General features: G+C 54.5%; 1 protein-coding gene across 7 annotated transcripts in view; it reads right to left on the minus strand.

The window, feature by feature from the left end:
* Positions 1-785: 785 nt before the first annotated feature.
* Positions 786-19,608, minus strand: part of DCTN1 (dynactin subunit 1) — a 31,351-nt gene continuing 12,528 nt past the window's right edge. For 2 of the 7 annotated variants that reach the window (XM_080932220.1, XM_080932221.1), the window contains exons 2-31: positions 17,113-17,358; positions 16,856-16,934; positions 16,664-16,698; positions 13,596-13,613; positions 12,295-12,315; positions 10,844-11,035; positions 10,340-10,537; positions 9,992-10,196; positions 9,844-9,922; positions 9,560-9,719; positions 9,348-9,452; positions 8,989-9,180; positions 8,792-8,908; positions 8,430-8,582; positions 7,650-7,810; positions 7,387-7,555; positions 6,650-6,718; positions 6,398-6,460; positions 6,154-6,303; positions 5,840-6,001; positions 5,627-5,758; positions 5,008-5,133; positions 4,446-4,588; positions 4,115-4,281; positions 3,369-3,383; positions 3,084-3,217; positions 2,775-2,967; positions 2,173-2,252; positions 1,596-1,685; positions 786-1,236 (exon numbers count right to left, since the gene is read on the minus strand). In XM_080932220.1, the coding sequence (XP_080788346.1) occupies positions 1,099-1,236; positions 1,596-1,685; positions 2,173-2,252; positions 2,775-2,967; positions 3,084-3,217; positions 3,369-3,383; positions 4,115-4,281; positions 4,446-4,588; positions 5,008-5,133; positions 5,627-5,758; positions 5,840-6,001; positions 6,154-6,303; positions 6,398-6,460; positions 6,650-6,718; positions 7,387-7,555; positions 7,650-7,810; positions 8,430-8,582; positions 8,792-8,908; positions 8,989-9,180; positions 9,348-9,452; positions 9,560-9,719; positions 9,844-9,922; positions 9,992-10,196; positions 10,340-10,537; positions 10,844-11,035; positions 12,295-12,315; positions 13,596-13,613; positions 16,664-16,698; positions 16,856-16,934; positions 17,113-17,340 (3,774 nt within the window). In that variant the 5' untranslated portion in view covers positions 17,341-17,358 and the 3' untranslated portion in view covers positions 786-1,098. The remainder of the gene's footprint in view (positions 1,237-1,595; positions 1,686-2,172; positions 2,253-2,774; positions 2,968-3,083; positions 3,218-3,368; positions 3,384-4,114; positions 4,282-4,445; positions 4,589-5,007; positions 5,134-5,626; positions 5,759-5,839; positions 6,002-6,153; positions 6,304-6,397; positions 6,461-6,649; positions 6,719-7,386; positions 7,556-7,649; positions 7,811-8,429; positions 8,583-8,791; positions 8,909-8,988; positions 9,181-9,347; positions 9,453-9,559; positions 9,720-9,843; positions 9,923-9,991; positions 10,197-10,339; positions 10,538-10,843; positions 11,036-12,294; positions 12,316-13,595; positions 13,614-16,663; positions 16,699-16,855; positions 16,935-17,112; positions 17,359-19,608) is intronic. The other 5 variants (XM_080932223.1, XM_080932222.1, XM_080932225.1 and 2 more) reach the window with 5 other exon arrangements.

Below are 19,608 nucleotides of genomic sequence, written 5' to 3' on the forward strand. Positions count from 1 at the left end.
TCTGTGGCAACCAAGCCCTATATCCCAGGCTTCCCTGATACATAAGTTAAATCTTAGCATCTAAAATGGCATTAGCCAAGTACTATCCTTGAGAGTGCTGAGGAATGTGGTGTAAGGTCTTTCCCAGAACTCAACAAGACAGGCTAGACACAGAGTATCCAAATCCCTCTGTTCCAGCCAGGCCCAATCCTGAGTACAGCCTAGCCCAGCTGGGCCAGACCCTGGCACGCCTTTCCCCATGTGGGCAAAAAGGGAGCACCTTGGCCAGCTGATGAATAAACGCCTGGACTAACCCTGAAGTTCTAGACGACTGCTCGTAAGTGCGGAGTCTCACTCTGGAAGTATTTTAACAGGTCTAAACAGGACCAGAAATCCCAAGAATTCACAGCAGCAGCTCCCTGACACTGATTTGGAGTGAGTTCTGGCACAGATTTTGTCATTGTTTTTTACTGCTCTGCTGCCTCAGTTTCCCCAGGTTAGTAAATGTTGATCTGAGCCCCAAGTCTGATGGAAAGACAACGGCCAATGTACCAGAGAGCCAGCTCCAGAAACTGAAGCTGCAGGGAGTGGCACAGAGCTGATGGGCTGCGGGTTTCTGTCCTCCAAGCGTCCCTCCAGGCTCCCTTCCCCCTCTGCTCAGAGCTGTTTAGTGCACACAGAGTGTGCAGCACCGCCCCGTCCCCAGAGCAGGCCACCCTGCCTCGTGGTCACATGTGGTTGCTTCAGCAGCTCTCCTCCACTTGTCCCAAGCCAGCTGGCCCGAGTCTCACTGTCAGAGCCACACAGAAAGCAGTGAAGCAGAAGTTATTTAATCCAGGGGTGAAGTCCTCAGACAGGGAGACCTCACTCAATCTTTAGTGGAGGGGAGTCAGCCCCTCCAATGCCCTGAGGCCCCTCAGGAAAGAGGGAGCAGGTGAACAGCAAATATGGAAGAGGCCAGGGGTGAACAGGCAAACCCAGGTTCCAGAAGTAGCAGAGCCCTGACCACACCAGGTGAAGCTGAACCACTCAGGAGGCTAGCATGTGGCTCAGCCCGGGAGTGGCCGAGGTGACTGCGCCCTGGGCAGTGGTACCAGAGGAAAGGCAGGGAAGGAGTGCTTAGGAGATGAGGCGACTGTGAAGCTGGTGCAGCTGCTCCTGGGTCAGCACCAGGCGGTGTCGCTGTCCTAGGCCTGCCGCACATGAGAAGGTCACTTTGCCCATGTAGACTGTGTCATCTTGCTGCTCTTCCTTGGCCTTGTGTTGGGGAGAGAAAGAGGACCTCAGGTTAAGGGCTCTCTTGACCATAGACACTGAGGACCCTTGAGTACTGGACGGTGGCAACCCCTGGGAAACTGAGGCTTCTGTTCTGACATCACAGTGACACAGTTCAAATCCTCCTGGTGTGAGAGTCAGGGCAGGTGTTAGCTATTTGCTAGAATATTCCAAGTGCTGAAAGCACTTTTGGTTCTGTGCAAGTAAGATTTGGCCCTGCCAGGCAAAGCAGTGTGTGAGGCAGCTGGGCCTGAGACTGGGGCCTCTTCAGTCCTAAGGGGAGGGGAGAGCCCACAGGAGCAGCCAGCATGACACCACCATCTCCCACATGTCCCCCTTACCCTGAGGAAGGCAGACGAAGGGAAGGTGGCAAAGTCGGTGGGAACAGTAGCTCCAGGACGCTGAGTTACTGTCTCCTTGAGGACCTCATCCTGGGGAGGAGGAGGAGGGAGGCAGGGTTCATTTAGGGGATTCAGCCAATAGCTCAAGACCTCCTGAGCTTCACAGCAACACGAGCTCCAGGGGAGCTTCCTACCACTGCATTTCTGGTCTTGTCTCTAGCCCAGGCCCCGCCCAACATCTGTCCTTCCTATGTGCGTCTTCATTCTTTAAGGCCTAACTCTGCCCATGGCTTCTGGGAGGCCACTGGCAAATAAGCTGCTCTCTAATGGCTTCAGCTGATAGAAGCTACAGCCACGTCCTACAGAGCTCCTCGGTCAGCACTGGTGGCTCACCAGCCTAAAGATGACGCTAGTCACGCTCTTTGTTGATTGACTTTATCAACCAGCTGCTAATGCAAGACTTCTCCCTTCCCTCCCTCCCACCTGCACTCGGTGCCACAGAGCACAGAGCAGGTCCAAAGAAGCCACAGGGACGATCCAAGGGAGCTCAGTGTGAGAAAGGCAGGATGTGACTGACCTTGAGCTTCTCAATGGTGTCACTCAGGGACTTGAGCTGAGCCACTTGTTCCATAAGCTGAGCTGACGGGCTCTTGGCAGCTGTGAAGAGGGAGAGATACTGAGGACACCCGAGCAGCTCAACTGCACAGTCAAAAGCGTGGGCACCGGACCCACACACAACAGGCACTTCAGAGACACCGAGTAAACTGGTTCTGCTGGGAAGACCTAGAACCCTAGCCACTGAGAGACTGAGCGGAGGATCGGAAGTTCAAGGTCTGCCTGGGCAACTACCTGAGACCTTGTCCCCAAAACAAAGCATTAAAAAACGTAAAAGTGCCAGGTATGGTGGCACACACCTTTAATCCCAGCACTCAGGGAGGCAGAGGCAGGGGTATCTCTGAGTTTGAGGATGGCCTGGGCTGTAGCAGGCCTAGCAGCCTTGAGGCCCTCACCTTGACCCCCAGCATCAGAGAGGAGAGAGGAGAGAGATGGGAAGGAGAAAGCAGGCAGAGACCATGCACAAGAATCAGGGAAACTCAATTCTGAAGCCACTGAACCACTGCTCGGAAGAACCCTGGGGGCAGAATGGCTGCAGCTGTCTTGGGAGTACAGAGTACATACCCGGGCTGCTTCGAGTGATGTCTACTACGTGGGTGTGGGTGCTCAGCTGGTTTAGTTTCTCCAGTAGCTGGCTGGTCTTTCGATACAGTGCCCCAGCCACCAGGTTCCCACCAGGGCCCTCATGGGGTGGGAGGGAGAGCTTCGCAACATGCAGTGGGGGCAGAGCTGCCAAGGACGCCCTCATCTGGGCTCCCTGTTGGGACGTGGGAGGAACAGAGTAAGTGGTTAAGAGGTGCAGGTGGCCTTCGCTGACCATCCACGGGCAGGCACGCTCTGAGCTCCGGGCCCACGCTCCCATGAGCTCCTTACTCTGAGGATGCTGTTCTCATGCTGGAGCTGGGAGATGTGTAACCTCATGGCAGAGATCTGCTGAAGCAGCAGTGGAGAGTCCTTCACCAGCCCTGGGCCTGGCAAGGCGCCTGGAGCCTGTCCAGGAGTTCCCCCTGTGAACAGCATGCAGAATGTCATCAGCCCTGGGTGCACAGGGCTGAAAATGAGGCTCTTCACCTTCCCCACCCCCACCCCCACTTCTGAGGCTGTCTCCAGTCCCAGTACCCAGTAGCCTTGTTAAACCCCAGCTGGGGAGATCTCTACCTCGCTGTTGTTCCTCTGGAGAGCCCATGGGGGAGCAGAAGAGAGAGAGAGAGATTAGACAATGGGGGGACATTGGGCATGCAGAAGATCCTTATCCTCACCAGCAGAACTTTCTAAGACCCCGTCTCTGCCTCTGGGGCGTGAGGAGGCGTGAGCAGACGTGTAAAGGAGAGCACAAGGAAAGGCCAGAGACCCTGGTGGTTTACTGTGGGCTGGCCTGCTCTCTGGAGTGAAAATGTTAAGCAAAAACTAAAAGGGGCAGAGACAGACCAGGGCAATGGAACCGAGAGGCAGCCGGGGCTGGGACAAAGCCCGGAAGGCACAAACTCCACGGAAGGCTCCCTGACCTCAGTCAAAACACACATGGAATGGAGCAGGCGCACTGCGTGCCATCAGGTACTGGCTTCACACGAGGCCGGACACTCCAGCAGTGTGGCCTGGCCTCTCCTGAATAGGGCTGACATGGGACAGCCAGATGGCAGATCCAGAGGGACAGCTCCCAGAGCCTCACCCAGTCCTTAGTCTACTTTGTAAACTGACAGCCGTGGTAGCATGCGGCTTTACAGAGGTCTGTGAATGTGTCTTCAAGGAAAACAGAGCCCTGATGAAATGGCAGCATGCAACTGGGGCAAGTATGCTCTTGTCTGAACACCTAGAGTGCAGGCACCTGAAGTCAAACTGGGGCCAGAAGAGAGGTGGTCAAGTCATTGTCCTCTGGGCCAAGGCCACCTCGTCAGCATACTCACCTCCAGCAATGCCAGAGACCAGGGTAGCAATGCCTGATGGCGGGGGGCCCCGGAGCCCCTCAATTGTGCGCTTGGACTGGCTGTTGAGGCGCTGCTTGAGTTCTGCCTTCTCTGCCTCCAGCTGGTCGATGTCAGCCTGAAGTGCATCCATTGTCTCCTCGAAGTCTCTGTGGGAGACAGCACGGGCTCAGGCACAGCCCTCCTCACAGCCTGTGAGGTGGCAGGCCCTCGACGGCAACCGGAGACAGTGGGAGGGGAAGGAGCAGTGGGGTAGTAGCACTGCAAGGCAAAGGAGTCACTATGCACAGAAAGCTGCAGAGGGGATGCTCACTTCTCCTTCTTGCGCAGCAGGGTCTGAGTCTCCTCCAGCCGCGTCTGAACCTTCTCAATTCTCTCGTCTGCGTCCTTGGCCGCGCTGTCCAACTTCTTCTCCAGAAGGCTCAGCCGCACGTTGGCCTCACTTAGCTCCTCTCCCTGGAGGAGGAAACACTTCAGTTCCTCAGTACCCCCCTGGAGCCGCAGGACCAGCTTAGGCTGTGGGATGTGGAGCTCCTTCCCAGATGACCCCTAGCTGCAGGTCCCACCTCTCCTCCGTTCACATGCACCTTGATCCTTACACCCGCACTCAACACTGCCAAGTCCCACCACACTTCCCAGCCTTTAGCTTGTTTTAAATTGATTTATGTTATGTGCACTTTTGTCTGCACGTATGTCTGTGTGCCATAAGTGTACCTGGTGCCCTCCAAGGCCAGAAGAGGGCATTGGGACCCCTAGAACTATAGTTACAGATGGTCGTGAGCAACCATGTGGGTGCTGAGAATCAAGCCAGGGTCCCCTGAAGAGCGAGCGGCCAGTGCTCTTAACCACCGATCCATCTCTCCAGTCTTCCACACCTTAATCTTGAGTGACTTCTTTAACTCCTTGATGACTGTCTCTCGATCCTCAAGCTTCAAACCCAGACCTTCAGCATCTGTGATCTCTGCACGCAGGGCTGCAGCCCTAAGTTCAACCGGAGGAGGCTAAAAAAGAGTGGGCCAGATGGTGGAGGCAGGAAAAGGATAGAGTGGGTCAGATGGTGGAGGCAGGAAAAGGATAGAGTGGGTCAGATGGTGGAGGCAGGAAAAGGATAGAGTGGGTCAGATGGTGGAGGCAGGGGAAAGGATAGAGTGGGTCAGATGGTGGAGGCAGGGAAAGGATAGAGTGGGCCAGATGGTGGAGGCAGGAAAAGGATAGAGTGGGTCAGATGGTGGAGGCAGGGGAAAGGATAGAGTGGGTCAGATGGTGGAGGCAGGGAAAGGATAGAGTGGGTCAGATGGTGGAGGCAGGGAAAGGATAGAGTGGGTCAGATGGTGGAGGCAGGGAAAGGATAGAGTGGGTCAGATGGTGGAGGCAGGGGAAAGAGACCACTCCAGTCACAGGAAAATCACCTTGACTTCTAGGCAGGATTCCCTTCCCTCCAACCTCCCCACTCTCTACAAGCAGGACGCTGGGTCCCCAGGAACCTCCGCCTACCTTGCTCGGGGGCCGCTCTGCGTCATACTCGCCTTCCTGCATGGCTGTGGCCAACTTGTTCATGGTGCTAATGAGGATGGTGCATGACTGGCGCAGACACTCGTAGGGGCTGCTGGAGGGGCTCCCATAGATCTGCACGGCCAAGAGCAGGTATGAAGAGCTTGCAATAGCCAGTGTCTCCCCAGAGCCCACAGCCCAAGGTTCCAGGACAACCTGCTCGCTTGCTTTGAAAGCCAGCTCCTCCAGTGCAGCCACGGGCAGTCCCTCATTCTCTCCCAAGGGAGCAATAAGCTGGGCGGCTGCAGCTGCTACCTCCTGCAGAACAGCTGCCACCCATGTCAAGTGCTTCCTGCAGTCGAGGAGTGTGTCAGATACCTGTGCGACAGGCTAGAGTCAAGAGCCCGTCCCGCTCCATCATCGCAATTCCTAACTTCCCGGTTCAATCCTCTGACCAGACCCAGATCTTAATGTGCTAGGCCCCGCCTGTTTCTGCTCAGCTTCCTCCCCTCGCAATCTCAGCCCTCAACCTGTGAGCCAAAGGCCAGCGCTGCCGGGATCCCAGGAGCATCTGTCCCCGGCATTCGCCTTCGGATCTTCTTGCAGAACTGACGGGTGTCACTGCATGACGTTTCCAGGTCTCGGAGAAGAAGGGCAATGTCTGTTGCCTCCTGCCCACCCTACACACGCAAAGAAAATAAGCGCCATTAGCACCAGGTAGAAGGGGAGGGGAAGGGACAAGGAAGAACGCCTCAGATCCAGATGTGCCCTCACCTGCAAGAAGGCACGCAGCCGCCCCACCTCCACGCTCATACAGTCCAGGGCACTCTGGGTGAACTGTACAGAAAGAATCACGAGGTCTTCGCCAGCCCCTCACAGGAGCTCCTTTAGCCACCCTCATCGACGGCATGTCCCATCTTCTGTTACTAATGCGTGCGCACATGGGTCCCCTGCTTCCACAGAACTCTCAGTCTGGTTTCCTCCCTCATCTCTACAGAAGCTTAGTCACTGATCTAGACATGTCACCTTGATGTGGTCCGCCAGCTGCATGGTGGAATCCTCCGGCTGTTCAGCAAGGTGGATGCTGTACAGATGCTGAGGAGGAACAACACAGAGGCAGCCTTTAGTCCGTGAAGGAAAAGGCTGGGAGACTGCCCTTTCCCCAAACTAGAGTTTGAGTCCTGGACACTGTGTGTGGTCTTTGGAGGCACAAAACTTTCCAAAACCTCTAGGAAGTGACATCACAAGGCAAGTTCACATCAGACAAACAAGAATTGGGACTGGTGGTCCATAATCCTAGAGCTGGGGAGGCTAAGACAAGAGCATCAGGAGTTCAAGGCCAGCCTGAGCTACAGTAAGATAGTGTCTTATAAGAGCAGCCAGTGACAGCTCTGTGGTAAAGACACTTGCTCAAGTTCAAACCTCAAGACCCATATGATGGAAAGAAAGTCAACTGCCTCATGTGGTCCTATGACCTCTACATGTATGCTGTGCCACACAACACACACACACAACATTTTTTTATCCAGGCATGATGGCATAGACCTATTATCTCAACACGAGAGATGGAGGCGGGAGGATCAGGAGTTCAAGGTTAAGGCCAGCCTGGGTTACATTAGACCTGGTCTCAAAAGAACAAAACAAAACAAAGAAATATATCGCTCCCCTCCAACCCCAGACAACAATAAAAATAAAACCAGAACAAACTGGTCTCAAGACACCAGTCACAGCCATGAAACCTGTGTACCCTGGAGGACCCTGACCTGATAGTACTTGATGGCCTTGGTCAGGGGCTCCACGTTGACAGTCTCATCCAGCTGATCCTTGTGCAGGAGCTCAATGAGGGAATCTAAGGAGCGCTCGTGAGCACTCATCTCCGGGTACAGGCTGCCCACCTTCTTATACACGTCCACGTTGCACTGAGAGAGGGCACTGAGGACCAGGAAGGGGCTCTGTGAGGGCCCCTTGCACGGTCTCCAGGCAGTTAACCCGGGGCCCAGGGTGCGGGGGGACGAGGTTCTCTTACTGCTCATAACGGTGCAGCGTGGCCTGCAGCAGGCTCAGCGAGTACACCAGCCCGGCAGCAAAGCTCAGCTGCTCCCCGGCAGCGCCTCGCAGGCCGGGCCGCTCCGAACAGTTCTCGCTGAGGTCGAACTTCTCCTGGGCCTGCTTGCGGATGAGCTCTGCCTGTAGGAAGAAGGCCAGGGTCCAGGAACCCGTGACACAGCCAAATGACTGTGGGGGGTGAATGCACACAAGAGGAGGAGACATGGCTCTCAGACGGACAGGAGGCCACGGCGAGCAGGCTTGTAATCTGCCAAGATCCCCTGGTACCCAGGCTATGCTTTTCCTCTAGGAATCTCTACCCCTCAGCTAAAGTAATCAGCAACTGCTTCTCCTTCTCAGACAGCTTCTCTTATCTGGAGGGGACTGGTTCAGACTCCTCCTGTAAACACTGACACATGATGTTTGAATACCTCATGTAAAATGCACAGGTTCTGCATGTAACACTCCTGTGGTTTACCTCTAGGATACTGAAGATACCTAACCCAAGCTAAATGGTATCAAGGCTATTCTAGATTGTTTAGGACACAATGAGAGAACAATTGTACATGCACAAAGTTTTTCTTGATCTGCAGTTGGTGGAATGCAGATTCAGAGCTCCTGAATGTGGCAGCTGGCTGTGTTCACTGACCCTGCTGAGTGAGAGGACCTACTCTACCGTGTGAGCTGTGTGGGCAGCTGCCGCCTGCCGCCGTCCCCTCACAGCACACCGAATCGGTTTTTCCTGACCGACTGGCCATACCTTGCAAATGAGTCGGGGCATGAGCAGCAGCACCAGAACACAGTCATGGTCTCCGCCTGGCCGAAGGAAGCTGTCAGGCATGAAGGCTGTCAGCAGGGACATGTGCCGGTTGGCCTGGGCGACCTCCATCTGTCTCAACTCCATCTCAATTGCCTGTAGACACAGGGAAAGGAGCTCTCAGTCTGGGTGCAGAGCCGCAGAACCACCAGGCCTCTTGTTTCTAGAGTGAGTCCAGGCCAGGATTCTTCCACAATTACCACCCAAAGCACCCTAAGTCCAGAATGCCACCCCAAGTCAGCCCACAGCTACCCCTCCTCCACCTGGGCTAACACCCCTGACTTTAAGGGGCCCACTTTCCTGACCTTGGCATGAGCCTTGGTCTCAGCAAACTTGATTTTGAAATCAAAAGTCTCTGGCGGTGGCTGCTGCTGTCTCTCCACAGATGCTTCCTGCTGGTTTGTCAGCTCCCGGTTGACATCCTGTGAGCAGACAGAGAAGCACAGTTGGTCCCGGGAACCCTAGGGTTGCCTCGATCAGAGACCAGGGGAGAGGCAGGCACCTGCAGGTGGGCCGTCAACTGGCGGTACTTCTTGATGGTCTGCTGATAGTCGGCCACCGTCTCCTGGGCGGCTTCCACCCGCTTCTGGGCCTCCCTTACTTGGGCGCCCGCCATGTCCAGCTGCTCACGCAGCTCCAGCTCCGTCTCGCGTGCGTTCTCCTGCAGCTCGTCGTTCATCTCATTCATCACTTCCTGGACGGCACAGTGGGAAGAACATCCAGGCAGGGTCAGGATGGCAGGGCAGAACGGTCCCTTACCAGAATCCCCGCTCTAAGGACAGGGACTGATGCCAATCTCTCAGAAATTCTCTCCAAATATTCTCCATCAGGGTCAGAAGTCAGGGTGTGCTCTCTTCTTACCAAGTCCCTCACGGTCTCCCGTAATTCCCGCACTTTCTCCTCCAGATTCAGGTTCCGGTCAGTCAGCATCTCCACCATCTCCTCGGCTCCCAGAGCAGCGTCCACCTGTCAAGGGGCGGGGGTGGGGAAAAGTGCTGCGTAAGGGCCTAGAAGCAAGAGGAGGCAATGGGAGCGCGCAGGGTGCGGGGTGGGTGAGGGCCGGCCTCTCACACCTGCTCTTTGAGCTCATCGATGGTGCTCTCTGCCTGGGTCAGCTCCTCCTGAAGACGCTCACGCTGCTGCCTCACAACCTCCAGCTCCTGGTTCTTCTTTTCCATGAGCTTCTGGAGCTTCACATGCTCCTGCTTCTCTGAGGAAGAGAGATCTCGCATCCTATGGAGGAGTGGAAGGAGCAAGGGAAGGACTCAAAGAGAAGACAGAGACGGCAGAGAGCGTGTGGCAGTCAGAGGGAATGAACGCTCTGACCTGAGGCAGCGAAGGGCAGAGGAAAGCCTACCTCACCAGGGCGTCCTTCAGGCGGGCATTCTGCTCCTCTAACTGCTTGAGCTGGTAGCTGGACGCAGCCCCATCAGAGCCTGTGAGAGCAACAGTGTGTTCATGCCGGTCCTACTGACCAGCCGGCCCCGCTCTTCCTGGTCTCTCACCTTTCTCTTCGATTTCAGCCTTGAGGATCTCCAAGTCTGTGGTGAGTTCGTCTACCCGTTCCTTCAGTGCCTCCACCTCCTGCTGCAGGGACTCAGCCCGCTCTTCAGCCATCTCCTTGTCCAGAGTGGCCATCTCGATGGCGTCGGCCGTGTCCGCCATCTCCTCCATGTAGCGCTCCTTTGCCTCTAGAGCCTCCTTGGCTTCCTGGGGGTCAGAAGTGAGTGGGGCAGGCGCAGAGTGACTCCAACACTACCCTGTCTTCCGGGGCACCCTATACTCCAGCCCAGTTCCAGTTCCCTTATTTGTGTCCTTCCACCTTCCCAGCACCAGCTTCATCCGAGGCGCACCTTCCGCGCTTCCTTGAGGCGCCGCTGCAGGTCTGCCTGCTGCTCCTGCATTTTGCTCTTCCATTCCTGCACCTGCTCCAGCTGGATCTTGTGCTTCTCCAGCTCTTTCAGCTTTGCTTTGTCTTCCGAGCGTTTCAGACGCAGGGTCTCCAGCTTTTCCTCCAGGTCCCGAACCTGGGCCCTCAGCCCTTCCTCTTCCTGCCAAGAGGAGGTCCCATGGTTTGCGCACACTCCTGCCCCACCCTACCAAAACTGAGCTGAAGCAAAGATGAGAACATATAAAAGCATTTCCCTAGACTGAGAACCAAGAGCCAGTGGCATACAAACATCTAAGAGGAAACTGTGGCATGAGATACAGAGAGGGTATGGGGAAAGGACAGGGACACTGCAGTCAGGAGCACACTATATCCCCACTCTTTGGTTCCAGTCCCAGGTCTTCCCCAACCCTGAAAAAGTCTCTAGCACCTAGCCAGGGTTACAAAAGTGCCTTGACTCTGTCCTTACCTTAGAAGGAGAAGGAAGTGGGGGTGCTGCTCCGGGAGAGGTGAGGGCCGGTGTGGGGATGATGGGTGCTGCCAATGGGGTCTGAGCTGGGGTGCTGGGCTCACTGCTGCTCAGCTCACCGGCTGATGCTGACCCAGAGGGGCCTAGGGAGCTCCCGGGCCCGGCCGCCCCAGTACTGGCCGGACGGGTAGGCTATTGAGAGGAGAAGGGCAGGCCACAAAGAAAACAGAATATGGGAGTGTGGAAGAAGAGAGGGAGCAAGAGAAGGAGGCAGAGGAGAGAAAGACAGTGTATATGAAAGCACAATGGGACCAAAGGCGGAGGGTGGGGAGGAGAGGGGACAATGACAGCCAAAAAGTAGCAGTAACAAAGGACAGTGGAGAAAAAGAGAGGATGGGAGACATAAGATTATAAGGTTCCTCCCTTGGCACTGTGTCCACATTCCTCCCCACTCTGCCTAGCCTTCAAAACACATCTCACTCCCCAGAACTCCCCTCTGTGACCCACTTGTGATCATTCTAGCAACTTCTTAATACTCCATTCCCAGCATGCTGGTGCACGTCCAACTCCCCCAGCAGACAAAAGTGCCTCAATGTCATTCCCAGAAGAACAGATTAGAGGCTGTTCTCAACTGTCCTGTTCACAGAGGGCGGGGCCAAAAGGGTGGAGTCAGGCTTGCTTCCTGGTAAGCCTCCCTAGTCTTCACTCCTTTGGTCTATGTCAATGGATCCTATAGGCTACTAGGCTGGGACAGAAACTACAGACTACCCTCCAAACAAGGTAAGGAGAGCTGACCCCTGATCTCCTCACCCAGGACAAAGCTCTAAGTAACAGTATTCAGGCTCCTGTTGAGGCTGGAGTGGGGGTGGAGGGCTGGCCAGCTTTCAGGAGGCCACAAACCCTGGGTAGACAGTGCTGTCCCGGCGACATTGAACCTCAGACTACCCACAATGCTCCTACCTCTCACCCAGGAACCAGAGCACTCACTTTTAGTTGCACCCTTCCAAGCTGATCAAAGCCCGTCTTGATTAGCCATAACCCCTCTTACTGCTCTCCCACACCCAATCTACTGGCTGAGATGACCTCTCAAGCATTAGAAGTTGTCAGGCCTGGAGAGATGCCTCGGAAGAGTATTGGCCGCTCTTCCAGAGGACCCACGTTTGATTCCCAGCACTTACATGACAACTCCCAAAATACCTGACACCTTCTCTTGGCCTCTGAGGGCACATATAGGCACATATATGACATACATGCAGACACTCATACACATTAAAAACAAAAAGGAATTAGTCATCACTTTCCCAGGGAGTCCAGTTACCAGCCTCAAGCTCCTCCTCTCCCTTGGTACACGGCAACCAGCATTTACTTGTTAGCATGCTTGCCCACATACATGCACATGCCTGAAACGTATGTGCACTCAGCAGTGGCTTACAGAGACTGCTTGTTCTCACCTTGGGCCGTCGAGTTGTGGTCTGGACAGGCAACAGGAGCCAGAAGAGGAGGAGTCAGGAGAGAGAGGGTCACGGCGGAGGACAGAGGTAGCAATGAGAGCAGAAGCAGCAATAGACAAGGATAGCCCACCAGCCCTGCCCCACTGCCTCCCTCAGAAAACCACTGTGCCTGCTCCAGGCCTGCATCTCCTGCTGCCGTTCCCACCCTTACTTTTAGCCCTTCAGACCCCTGCAGCTCCCACAAGTCTAGGTCCCTAGGCTGAGCCACAGGAGACCAAGGGCAGCAGCTGGCAAGAAGACCTCCAGCAACCATCCTTCTGTGAACAGTCCCTGCCACTCCAGCCTTGGGGCCCCACCCAGCCACTGGTCCCAAGGACTTGCCCATGTCAGCTTCTCCCTTCAAGTGCCAGACCCTAGAGGGGACATGACAACAGTGCAGACCCCCAGAAAATGAGAGCTCAGACCACTAGGACAGCGCAGGCTAACTGTCCCTCAGCCGTGCAGCAGGCTCGTCCCTGAGGCACAGGGCTCAGGTGTCAGTACATGAATACTGCATTAGTAAAAGCCCACAGCTCAGCAAAGTAACCCTCCCAGCTGCAGGAACAAAGTGGGGGTGGGTGGCAACCCTTAGGAAACACTCTTCCCAAAGCAACCCAGGAGGCCTCTGGGATACTCTCAAGTGGCTAAGGGGCAATTAGCTCCAACTCCCAGAAGCTTGCTGCCTGTGCCCAAGGCTCTAGCAAGTCAAGATTCAGCTTGAGCTCTGTTTTCTGCAGACACCGAGTCCAAGATGGCCAACCTCCACCCTCCGCTAAGGACTAATTCACTACAGCGGTGGATCAAAAACTATTCTAGGGTCCACTTCCTGCCCTGGTAAACTCCCCAGCACAAACTCTGGGGAGGCGGGATGCTGGGAGAACAAGAGTAAGTCTTTCCAGCAAAGGCTGGTAAGTAGGTCTCTTCATGCACTGATGCAGCTGGCCTGCTGCCTCAGGCTGGACCCCGGAAACCCTCTCAACCCTGACTGCAGTAGAGACTGCCTGAAGCCCAAGCCTGTGAGGCCACTGGGTAAAAGGCCTGGTACAGACTCAGAGTCCAGAGCAGGTGGATCAAGGAGCAGATAAATGTCCAGGGTGGGGCACAGTAGTGACACACACCTCTCCTTCCTCCCTCCCCTTCATCCTTACCCTCCTCCCCCAGCCAGGTAGACTGACGAAGTCAATCAGCCCCCACCCCCACCCCAGCAGCCTGCTTCCATCGCCCTGGCAACCCAGCAGCAGGACCGGAGCAAGCAAGAGTACCTTTCGGGCTGTCGGTGCCTGTCTCATCATTGCAGAAAACCACAGAAAGCAAGGAGAGGAAAGAGAGGGAGGGAGCGAGGAGGGCAGACAAACACAGGAAGGAAAGACAGACGAAGGGAGGGAGGGAAAGGCGGCGGAGACAGGAGATTAGTGCATCAAATCCCAACAATGCAGCCTTAGCTTCCGGGCTGGCCAAAAGGAGGCTGCGGTGACACGGGCCCTGGCAGGTGCACAGCAGGACAGCGGACGACTAGGAGCTCCGAGCTCCGGAGCCTTGCCGGCCCGGGTCGTCAGCTTAAGCTGATGGCTGTCTCAGTGGCCGCAGCAGCAGCAGCAGCAGCTCCACCTGACGTCATGCACCCACCCTCCTCAGCTCCATAGGGGTGGAGCTACCAGCCCTAGGTCACCTAGCAACCACCCAGAACCGGATGGCTCCTCCTCCTCCTGATGGTACTAAGCCCTGCCTGCGCAAAGCTGCTCTTCCTCCCAATGCCATCACCACGGACTGGCATTCTCCTCTACCCCCAAGACCTTGCTCCAAAAAGCTGGGGCAGGGGCCATTGCAGAAATGGCACCTTATGGAGCCAGGGAATTTGTGGACAGGGACAGAGGGCCTGCCGGCTCTATCAATCTATCTCATAGTTATACTCTGGCCCCTGAAAAACCCATCCCATCCACTTCTCCTGCACACAGGTGAAGCCCTTAGGCTCTTAGGAACAGAGTCAGAGCACACAGTGATCAGGGAATCTTGGGACATGACAGTGGCACCAGCAACAGCTCTAATGACAATGTTGGGCTCTTTTCTCACCTCTCCAAGCTGGAGAGGTCAAAGCCTATGTCTAAAGGGCTTTCTAGAAAGTGTATTTTCTGAGACACAGACATTCCTTCCTGACTCCCTCTCAAAACACTGGTTCGGGGGAGCTAATGGCTCAGAGGTTAAGAGCTGTGGCTGCTTTTATGGAGGATGGTTTCAATTCCAAGCACCTACTTGGTGACTCACAACCATCTTGTAACTCCAGTCCCAGAGGGATCCATCACCCTCCTCTGGCCTCCATAGGCACGGTTCAGATATAGTGTACTAACATACAGGCAAGCAAACACTCATACACATGAACACACATACACGGGCTTTTGCTCTGGACCTAGCTGTTCTGTGTGGGATGATTGATAGGAGGAACCTTGGCTAAATGATCTGCTTGGACTGAACCATCAGGGTGTAAGACTGGAGAGCAGGGAACATTGTTTAGCATAAGCAGCTAAGGCCAGGCTGTCTCATTTCACTGGGACATGGGCACTGCTCAGGCCCCTACCAGGGTCATGTCAGCCTGCAGCCAGGACTCTTCCAGTCTCACACTGTAGTTTCGTGCTCTTCTCTGTTAGGGACATGAGGTGAAACTGGAACACCAGCCACAGCACAATACTCAAGGGATGAAGCAAGTCCTCATATGTCTGGAATCCTCTGCTTTAGAATCCCATTCCTACCCAGACCCAGGACCCAGGAGCAAAACCAAGTCCTAGCATGTGGCTTCTGCCATGGTACGACTTCCAAGTCTTTTCAATGCCAAGGAGGAGCTGAAAGGCCGTTTTCTTCCCCCTCCTATGGTCCCAATCCAGAAGTTTCCCATGCAACGTCAGGAAGGCCTGAGACAGGTTGGCAACAAAGGGCTCAGGGCACTGCACACATGGCTCAGATAGGCACATGCAGGGCAGAAAGAACTAGTGCAGAGGCCCAAGGCAAGGGCTGGCGTGAGGACGTGGTCACGGCGGCGATTTAAGTGTTTAAAAGGCCGTGGAGAGGAGCTGGGCATGACGGTGCCCGCCTGTAATCCCAGCACGAAGAAGGCTGAGGCAGGAAGACTGCCACAGGTTATAGGCTAGCCTGGTCTACAAAGTGAGACCCTCTCAAAAGACCTAAAGAAAAGTCTGTGAAAGAGAGGGGGTGGAACAGGCAAGACCCTGGGGAGGGGGAGTGTGTCTCCTCGGGCACACACTCATCGAAGAGGGCGGTGAGAGCCATCGGGCAGGGTAAGGTGAACATTTACGGCAGCACCGATTCAATGGCAGGCAGGCAATGCTCTGAGCCCTCCTTACACAACCACTGTACCACACTTTCCTGAGCTCCAGCCCTCCAGGATGCCCTCCATTCCCCAAGCCTGGCTAAGGGAAAGGCTCTGTACAGTAGCTGCAGCTGTGATGTCTCTACCTGGGGGTAGAGCATGGAAACACTGTCTCCAGTGCAAGCCGCACTGGCCTGGTCCCTGAACCTGTTGGCCTTGCCTTCCCCAAAGGGACTTCAGGAGACAAATTCTCATTTCCTCTGGCCATCCCAGCCCCATGGTTACACACACATGCATGCAGCAGTTGGGGTGGGGAGCATGCAAGAGAATGGGAGGGGCTCATGGCCCACCCACCCAACTAGACACAAACAGTAAACACACCACCTTCTTAGGCTTCAGTCCCCGCTGCGTGAGGAGCAGGAAAGGTCAGAGTTAGAGAGCAGACTGTCTGGCCTGACAGACATCCTGTGCATAAGTGTCAACATCAACTCGGGTGAACACACGCAGGGGAGGTTAGGTAAGCGTCAAGCCCTGGGCAAAAGAGGGTCCCTCAAGGAACAGCTTCTAGGATATTCACCCCCTGGCCTACCTCCCAACCCTCTACAGAAGAGGCAAAGGGAGCTGGAAGGGGCCATCTGCATGCATCTCACAACTCTTGTGAACAAAAGAGCTGCTTGTCCCTCTACACCCCGTCTCACCCCGCCCTAACTCCCTCCTGTCTTGACATCTTTGGATACCAGAAGCTAGGAAGCTGCCTACACTCCTGGGTTTAGGCCTCTCCTTCCAATCCCCCTCAGCTCAATCCTATTTGACCCTAAACATATAGATTCTAACAGTTTTCCTACCACCTTTGTTCTAACCCTAATGGGGCGACTCATACCCAGAAAGTGTCCTGCTTGGGGAATTTAGAGTCTAACGCAATCCAGACCCATCCACTGCTTCCGTCTGCCCAGCCCTGGGCCTCCCTCCCTCCTTCTCTGTGCTCCTCCCTTATACTGCCAAACCACTCACCAGTTTGCTGGTCTTTGCAGCTGCATCAGCTCCCTCTGTAGAAAGGAAAGAACAACAAAATACATTATACAGCGGGGAAGGGAAGAACCCTCTGAGTGGGATGGGAAGGATAGAAGGAAACAGCAGACACCGTGTTATTAGAAGGGTGGGAAACTTGGATGTGAAGATGCAATGTCAGTGTGTAACTAGTACCTCTCTTGAGGACCTTGGAAGCAGAAGAATCAGGAGTCTCTGGAGAAGTAGTATCTGCTCCATCTTCAAATACTTGGATCTGAGGCCAAAGAACATACTCAATGCGGTCAGATCAACAATGGCTAGAACGTGGGTCCCTCCTGCGCTCCCGAGCATGCTGGGATACAGATCCCACTTAGGAAAAAGGACACACTAGCAGCACAAGTAACAGGTGTTTGTATGAGTGTGCACACACACGGGCTCACATGGTGAAGTACCTGGGATTGGCGGACAAAGATGCCGTGGCCTTCGTCACATGTGAAATACTTTCTTCCCTGGACGGTGCCGTCATTCTTGCCCTTTGCCTCATCCAGAATCACGCCCACCCATTTGCCAGTGGCAAAGAGTGTGGCTCCAACATAGGCTACCGTCCCCCGGTGGCCCTTTCCGATCACCTCCACCCGGGAGCCGACCCGCAGGGGCCGGGCACTTGCCTCTGCACTCATCCTGCTGCCGCTGGGCGTCTGCAGGGGAGACATATGCCAACATGGTCAGTCAGGGGCTCTAGACAGGGTCCCGGACTGAGGGGCTACCACAAGTCATGTCTTCAACTCCATTCTCAGGGCGAACTGAGCCCACAAACTCCCCTCTGAAGTGATACGTCCGGAACTTCCAGAACGTTGTCAAAGCCAGGCAGAGTGGCATACACCTAGGATTCCAACACCTGGGTGGCAGAATCAGGAGGCTAGCCATGAGTTTGAGGCCAACCTAGGCTACATGCAGTAAGCTAAAGGCCTGTCAGGGCGACATAATGAGACCTGTTTCAAGAAATCTTTAAAAAGCTTGTTTTTATAGCTCACACATGGGATGCCAGCACTTGGGAAGCGTAGACAGGATCACCAAGAGCTTAAGGCCAGCCTGGGCTACATGGTCAGCCTAGCCTACAAGAGGAGGAACCTCAAAAATGAACAGTATTTTTTTGTTGTTTGTTTCTTAGAGACAATGTTTCTCTGTCTTGCCCTGGCTGTCTTGGAATTCACTCTGTAGACTAGGCTGACCTCAGATTTGGAGATCTGCCTGTCTCTGCCTCACAGTGCCAGGAGTAAAGGTGTGTGCCACACCGTTCAGCAATAAAACAAACAAAACAACAAAAAAACTCTAAAATTCTCTAAAATTTACTGGAATTTTTAAAAAATTTATATTTAAATTGTATAACAAATTAGGATTTACTGGTAGATCTTTGAACATCACCATACGGCTGCTTCTAGGGTGTACTGCCCCCAAGGAAAGGACGTAAGAACAAGCAAACAACTCGATTCAGACCAGGCATCAGAGGTGAGAAATCGAGCAGCTCGGTGGCAGCCTCTCCACTGTCCTGCCTTCCTGGGATTCACAGCCTCTCTCTGGTTCCTCCACCCCACTTCCTCCTTCTCCTCCTCTTCATCTTCTTCCTCCTCCTCTCCTTCCCCTCCCTCTTCCTCTTTGTGTATGTGTGTGCGCCTCTTAAAGTTTTTGTTACTGTTCTTTGGAGACAGAATCTCAGTACTCCCTAGCTAGGCTCACAGTCACGGGTCAGCATGTCAGCCTAGACTTCTCAGGAGGAACTGCACCTCGTTCCAGGCCCACAGCCGCCATCCTGCCTTGCTGATAGGACTCCTGTCAGTCCATCTCCGTATCCACCTCGCATTGTTAGACTGTTGACTACAGCCCATTCGCCAGCTCCCTCCTGGCCCATGTCCTACTCTGTCTGCTCTCCCCTAAGCTCTGGAGGCCATGGTGTCACAAAAAGAAGAGCACAAACAAATAAACAAAGCCCCGCAAAGTAGCCCTTCACTGTCATCAAATCCTGACCAGCAGTTCATCTAGGCAAGCAAAGGTACAAACGCACTGTCCTTGGGTCGTACCCAGCTTCTTACATACCCGTGATGACAGAAAACATAAAATTAGGTCCCAAATCAGACCATGATTTGGAAGAAAATCGCACCTAAGCCATTTTTAGCAAGAGCTGTTCCATGAACCAGAGAGACTGCAGCAAATAAATAAGACAAGAGAATGTGACCCCCATGGGCTTAAAGACTCCAGGGGGTCCTTCCTGATATCCCCCAAACACACACATGCACACACAGACACAAACACACACACACACACACACACACACACACACACACACACACACACACACATACACACATCAGCTTCAGAAAGGAGTCCAGCCTGAGAAGTCACACCCTTCCCTACTGTCATTCCCTAACCCCTTTCCTCACAAAGCCCCACCAGTCAGGTAAGGACAGAGCTCCTAGGTATGTGGGGACCTCAAACCATACCCGAGACAATGCAGACCTCATGAGCCTGACAAAAAAGAAAACTGCCAGTGAAGGCAAGGCTGGACACAAACTCAGAAAAGACCCTCCCACCACACCTCACAACACGCCTCTCAGAATCAGGTGGCTCTGACAGTGGACGAAAATCTAATCTCACATAGGCAAGAGCAGAGGCAGACAGCAGGGCATCTGAGAGGGGCCTCACCGCAAGGCCTTCTGACCCACAGGCCAGTCAAAGGCAGACTGGACCCCTCAGAAATGCCTAGCCTCAGAGCCAGCCAGAGTCAGAGGTCAAGTCTGGTTGGGTCCCAGTTAGGACCCAACTGGGTGGGTGGGTGCGTGGGGTAGCCTGTCCAGCCTGCCACTGTCAGCGCTCTGAAGGCTCCTCAGAAGCCCAGTGTGTGGGTACCTCAGCTGAGAGCCAGCCTGTCTCCCCAGCCCCCACACAAGTGA

The sequence above is a fragment of the Micromys minutus genome, assembly GCF_963924665.1.
Source record: "Micromys minutus genome assembly, chromosome: 18".
Lineage (NCBI taxonomy): Eukaryota > Metazoa > Chordata > Mammalia > Rodentia > Muridae > Micromys > Micromys minutus.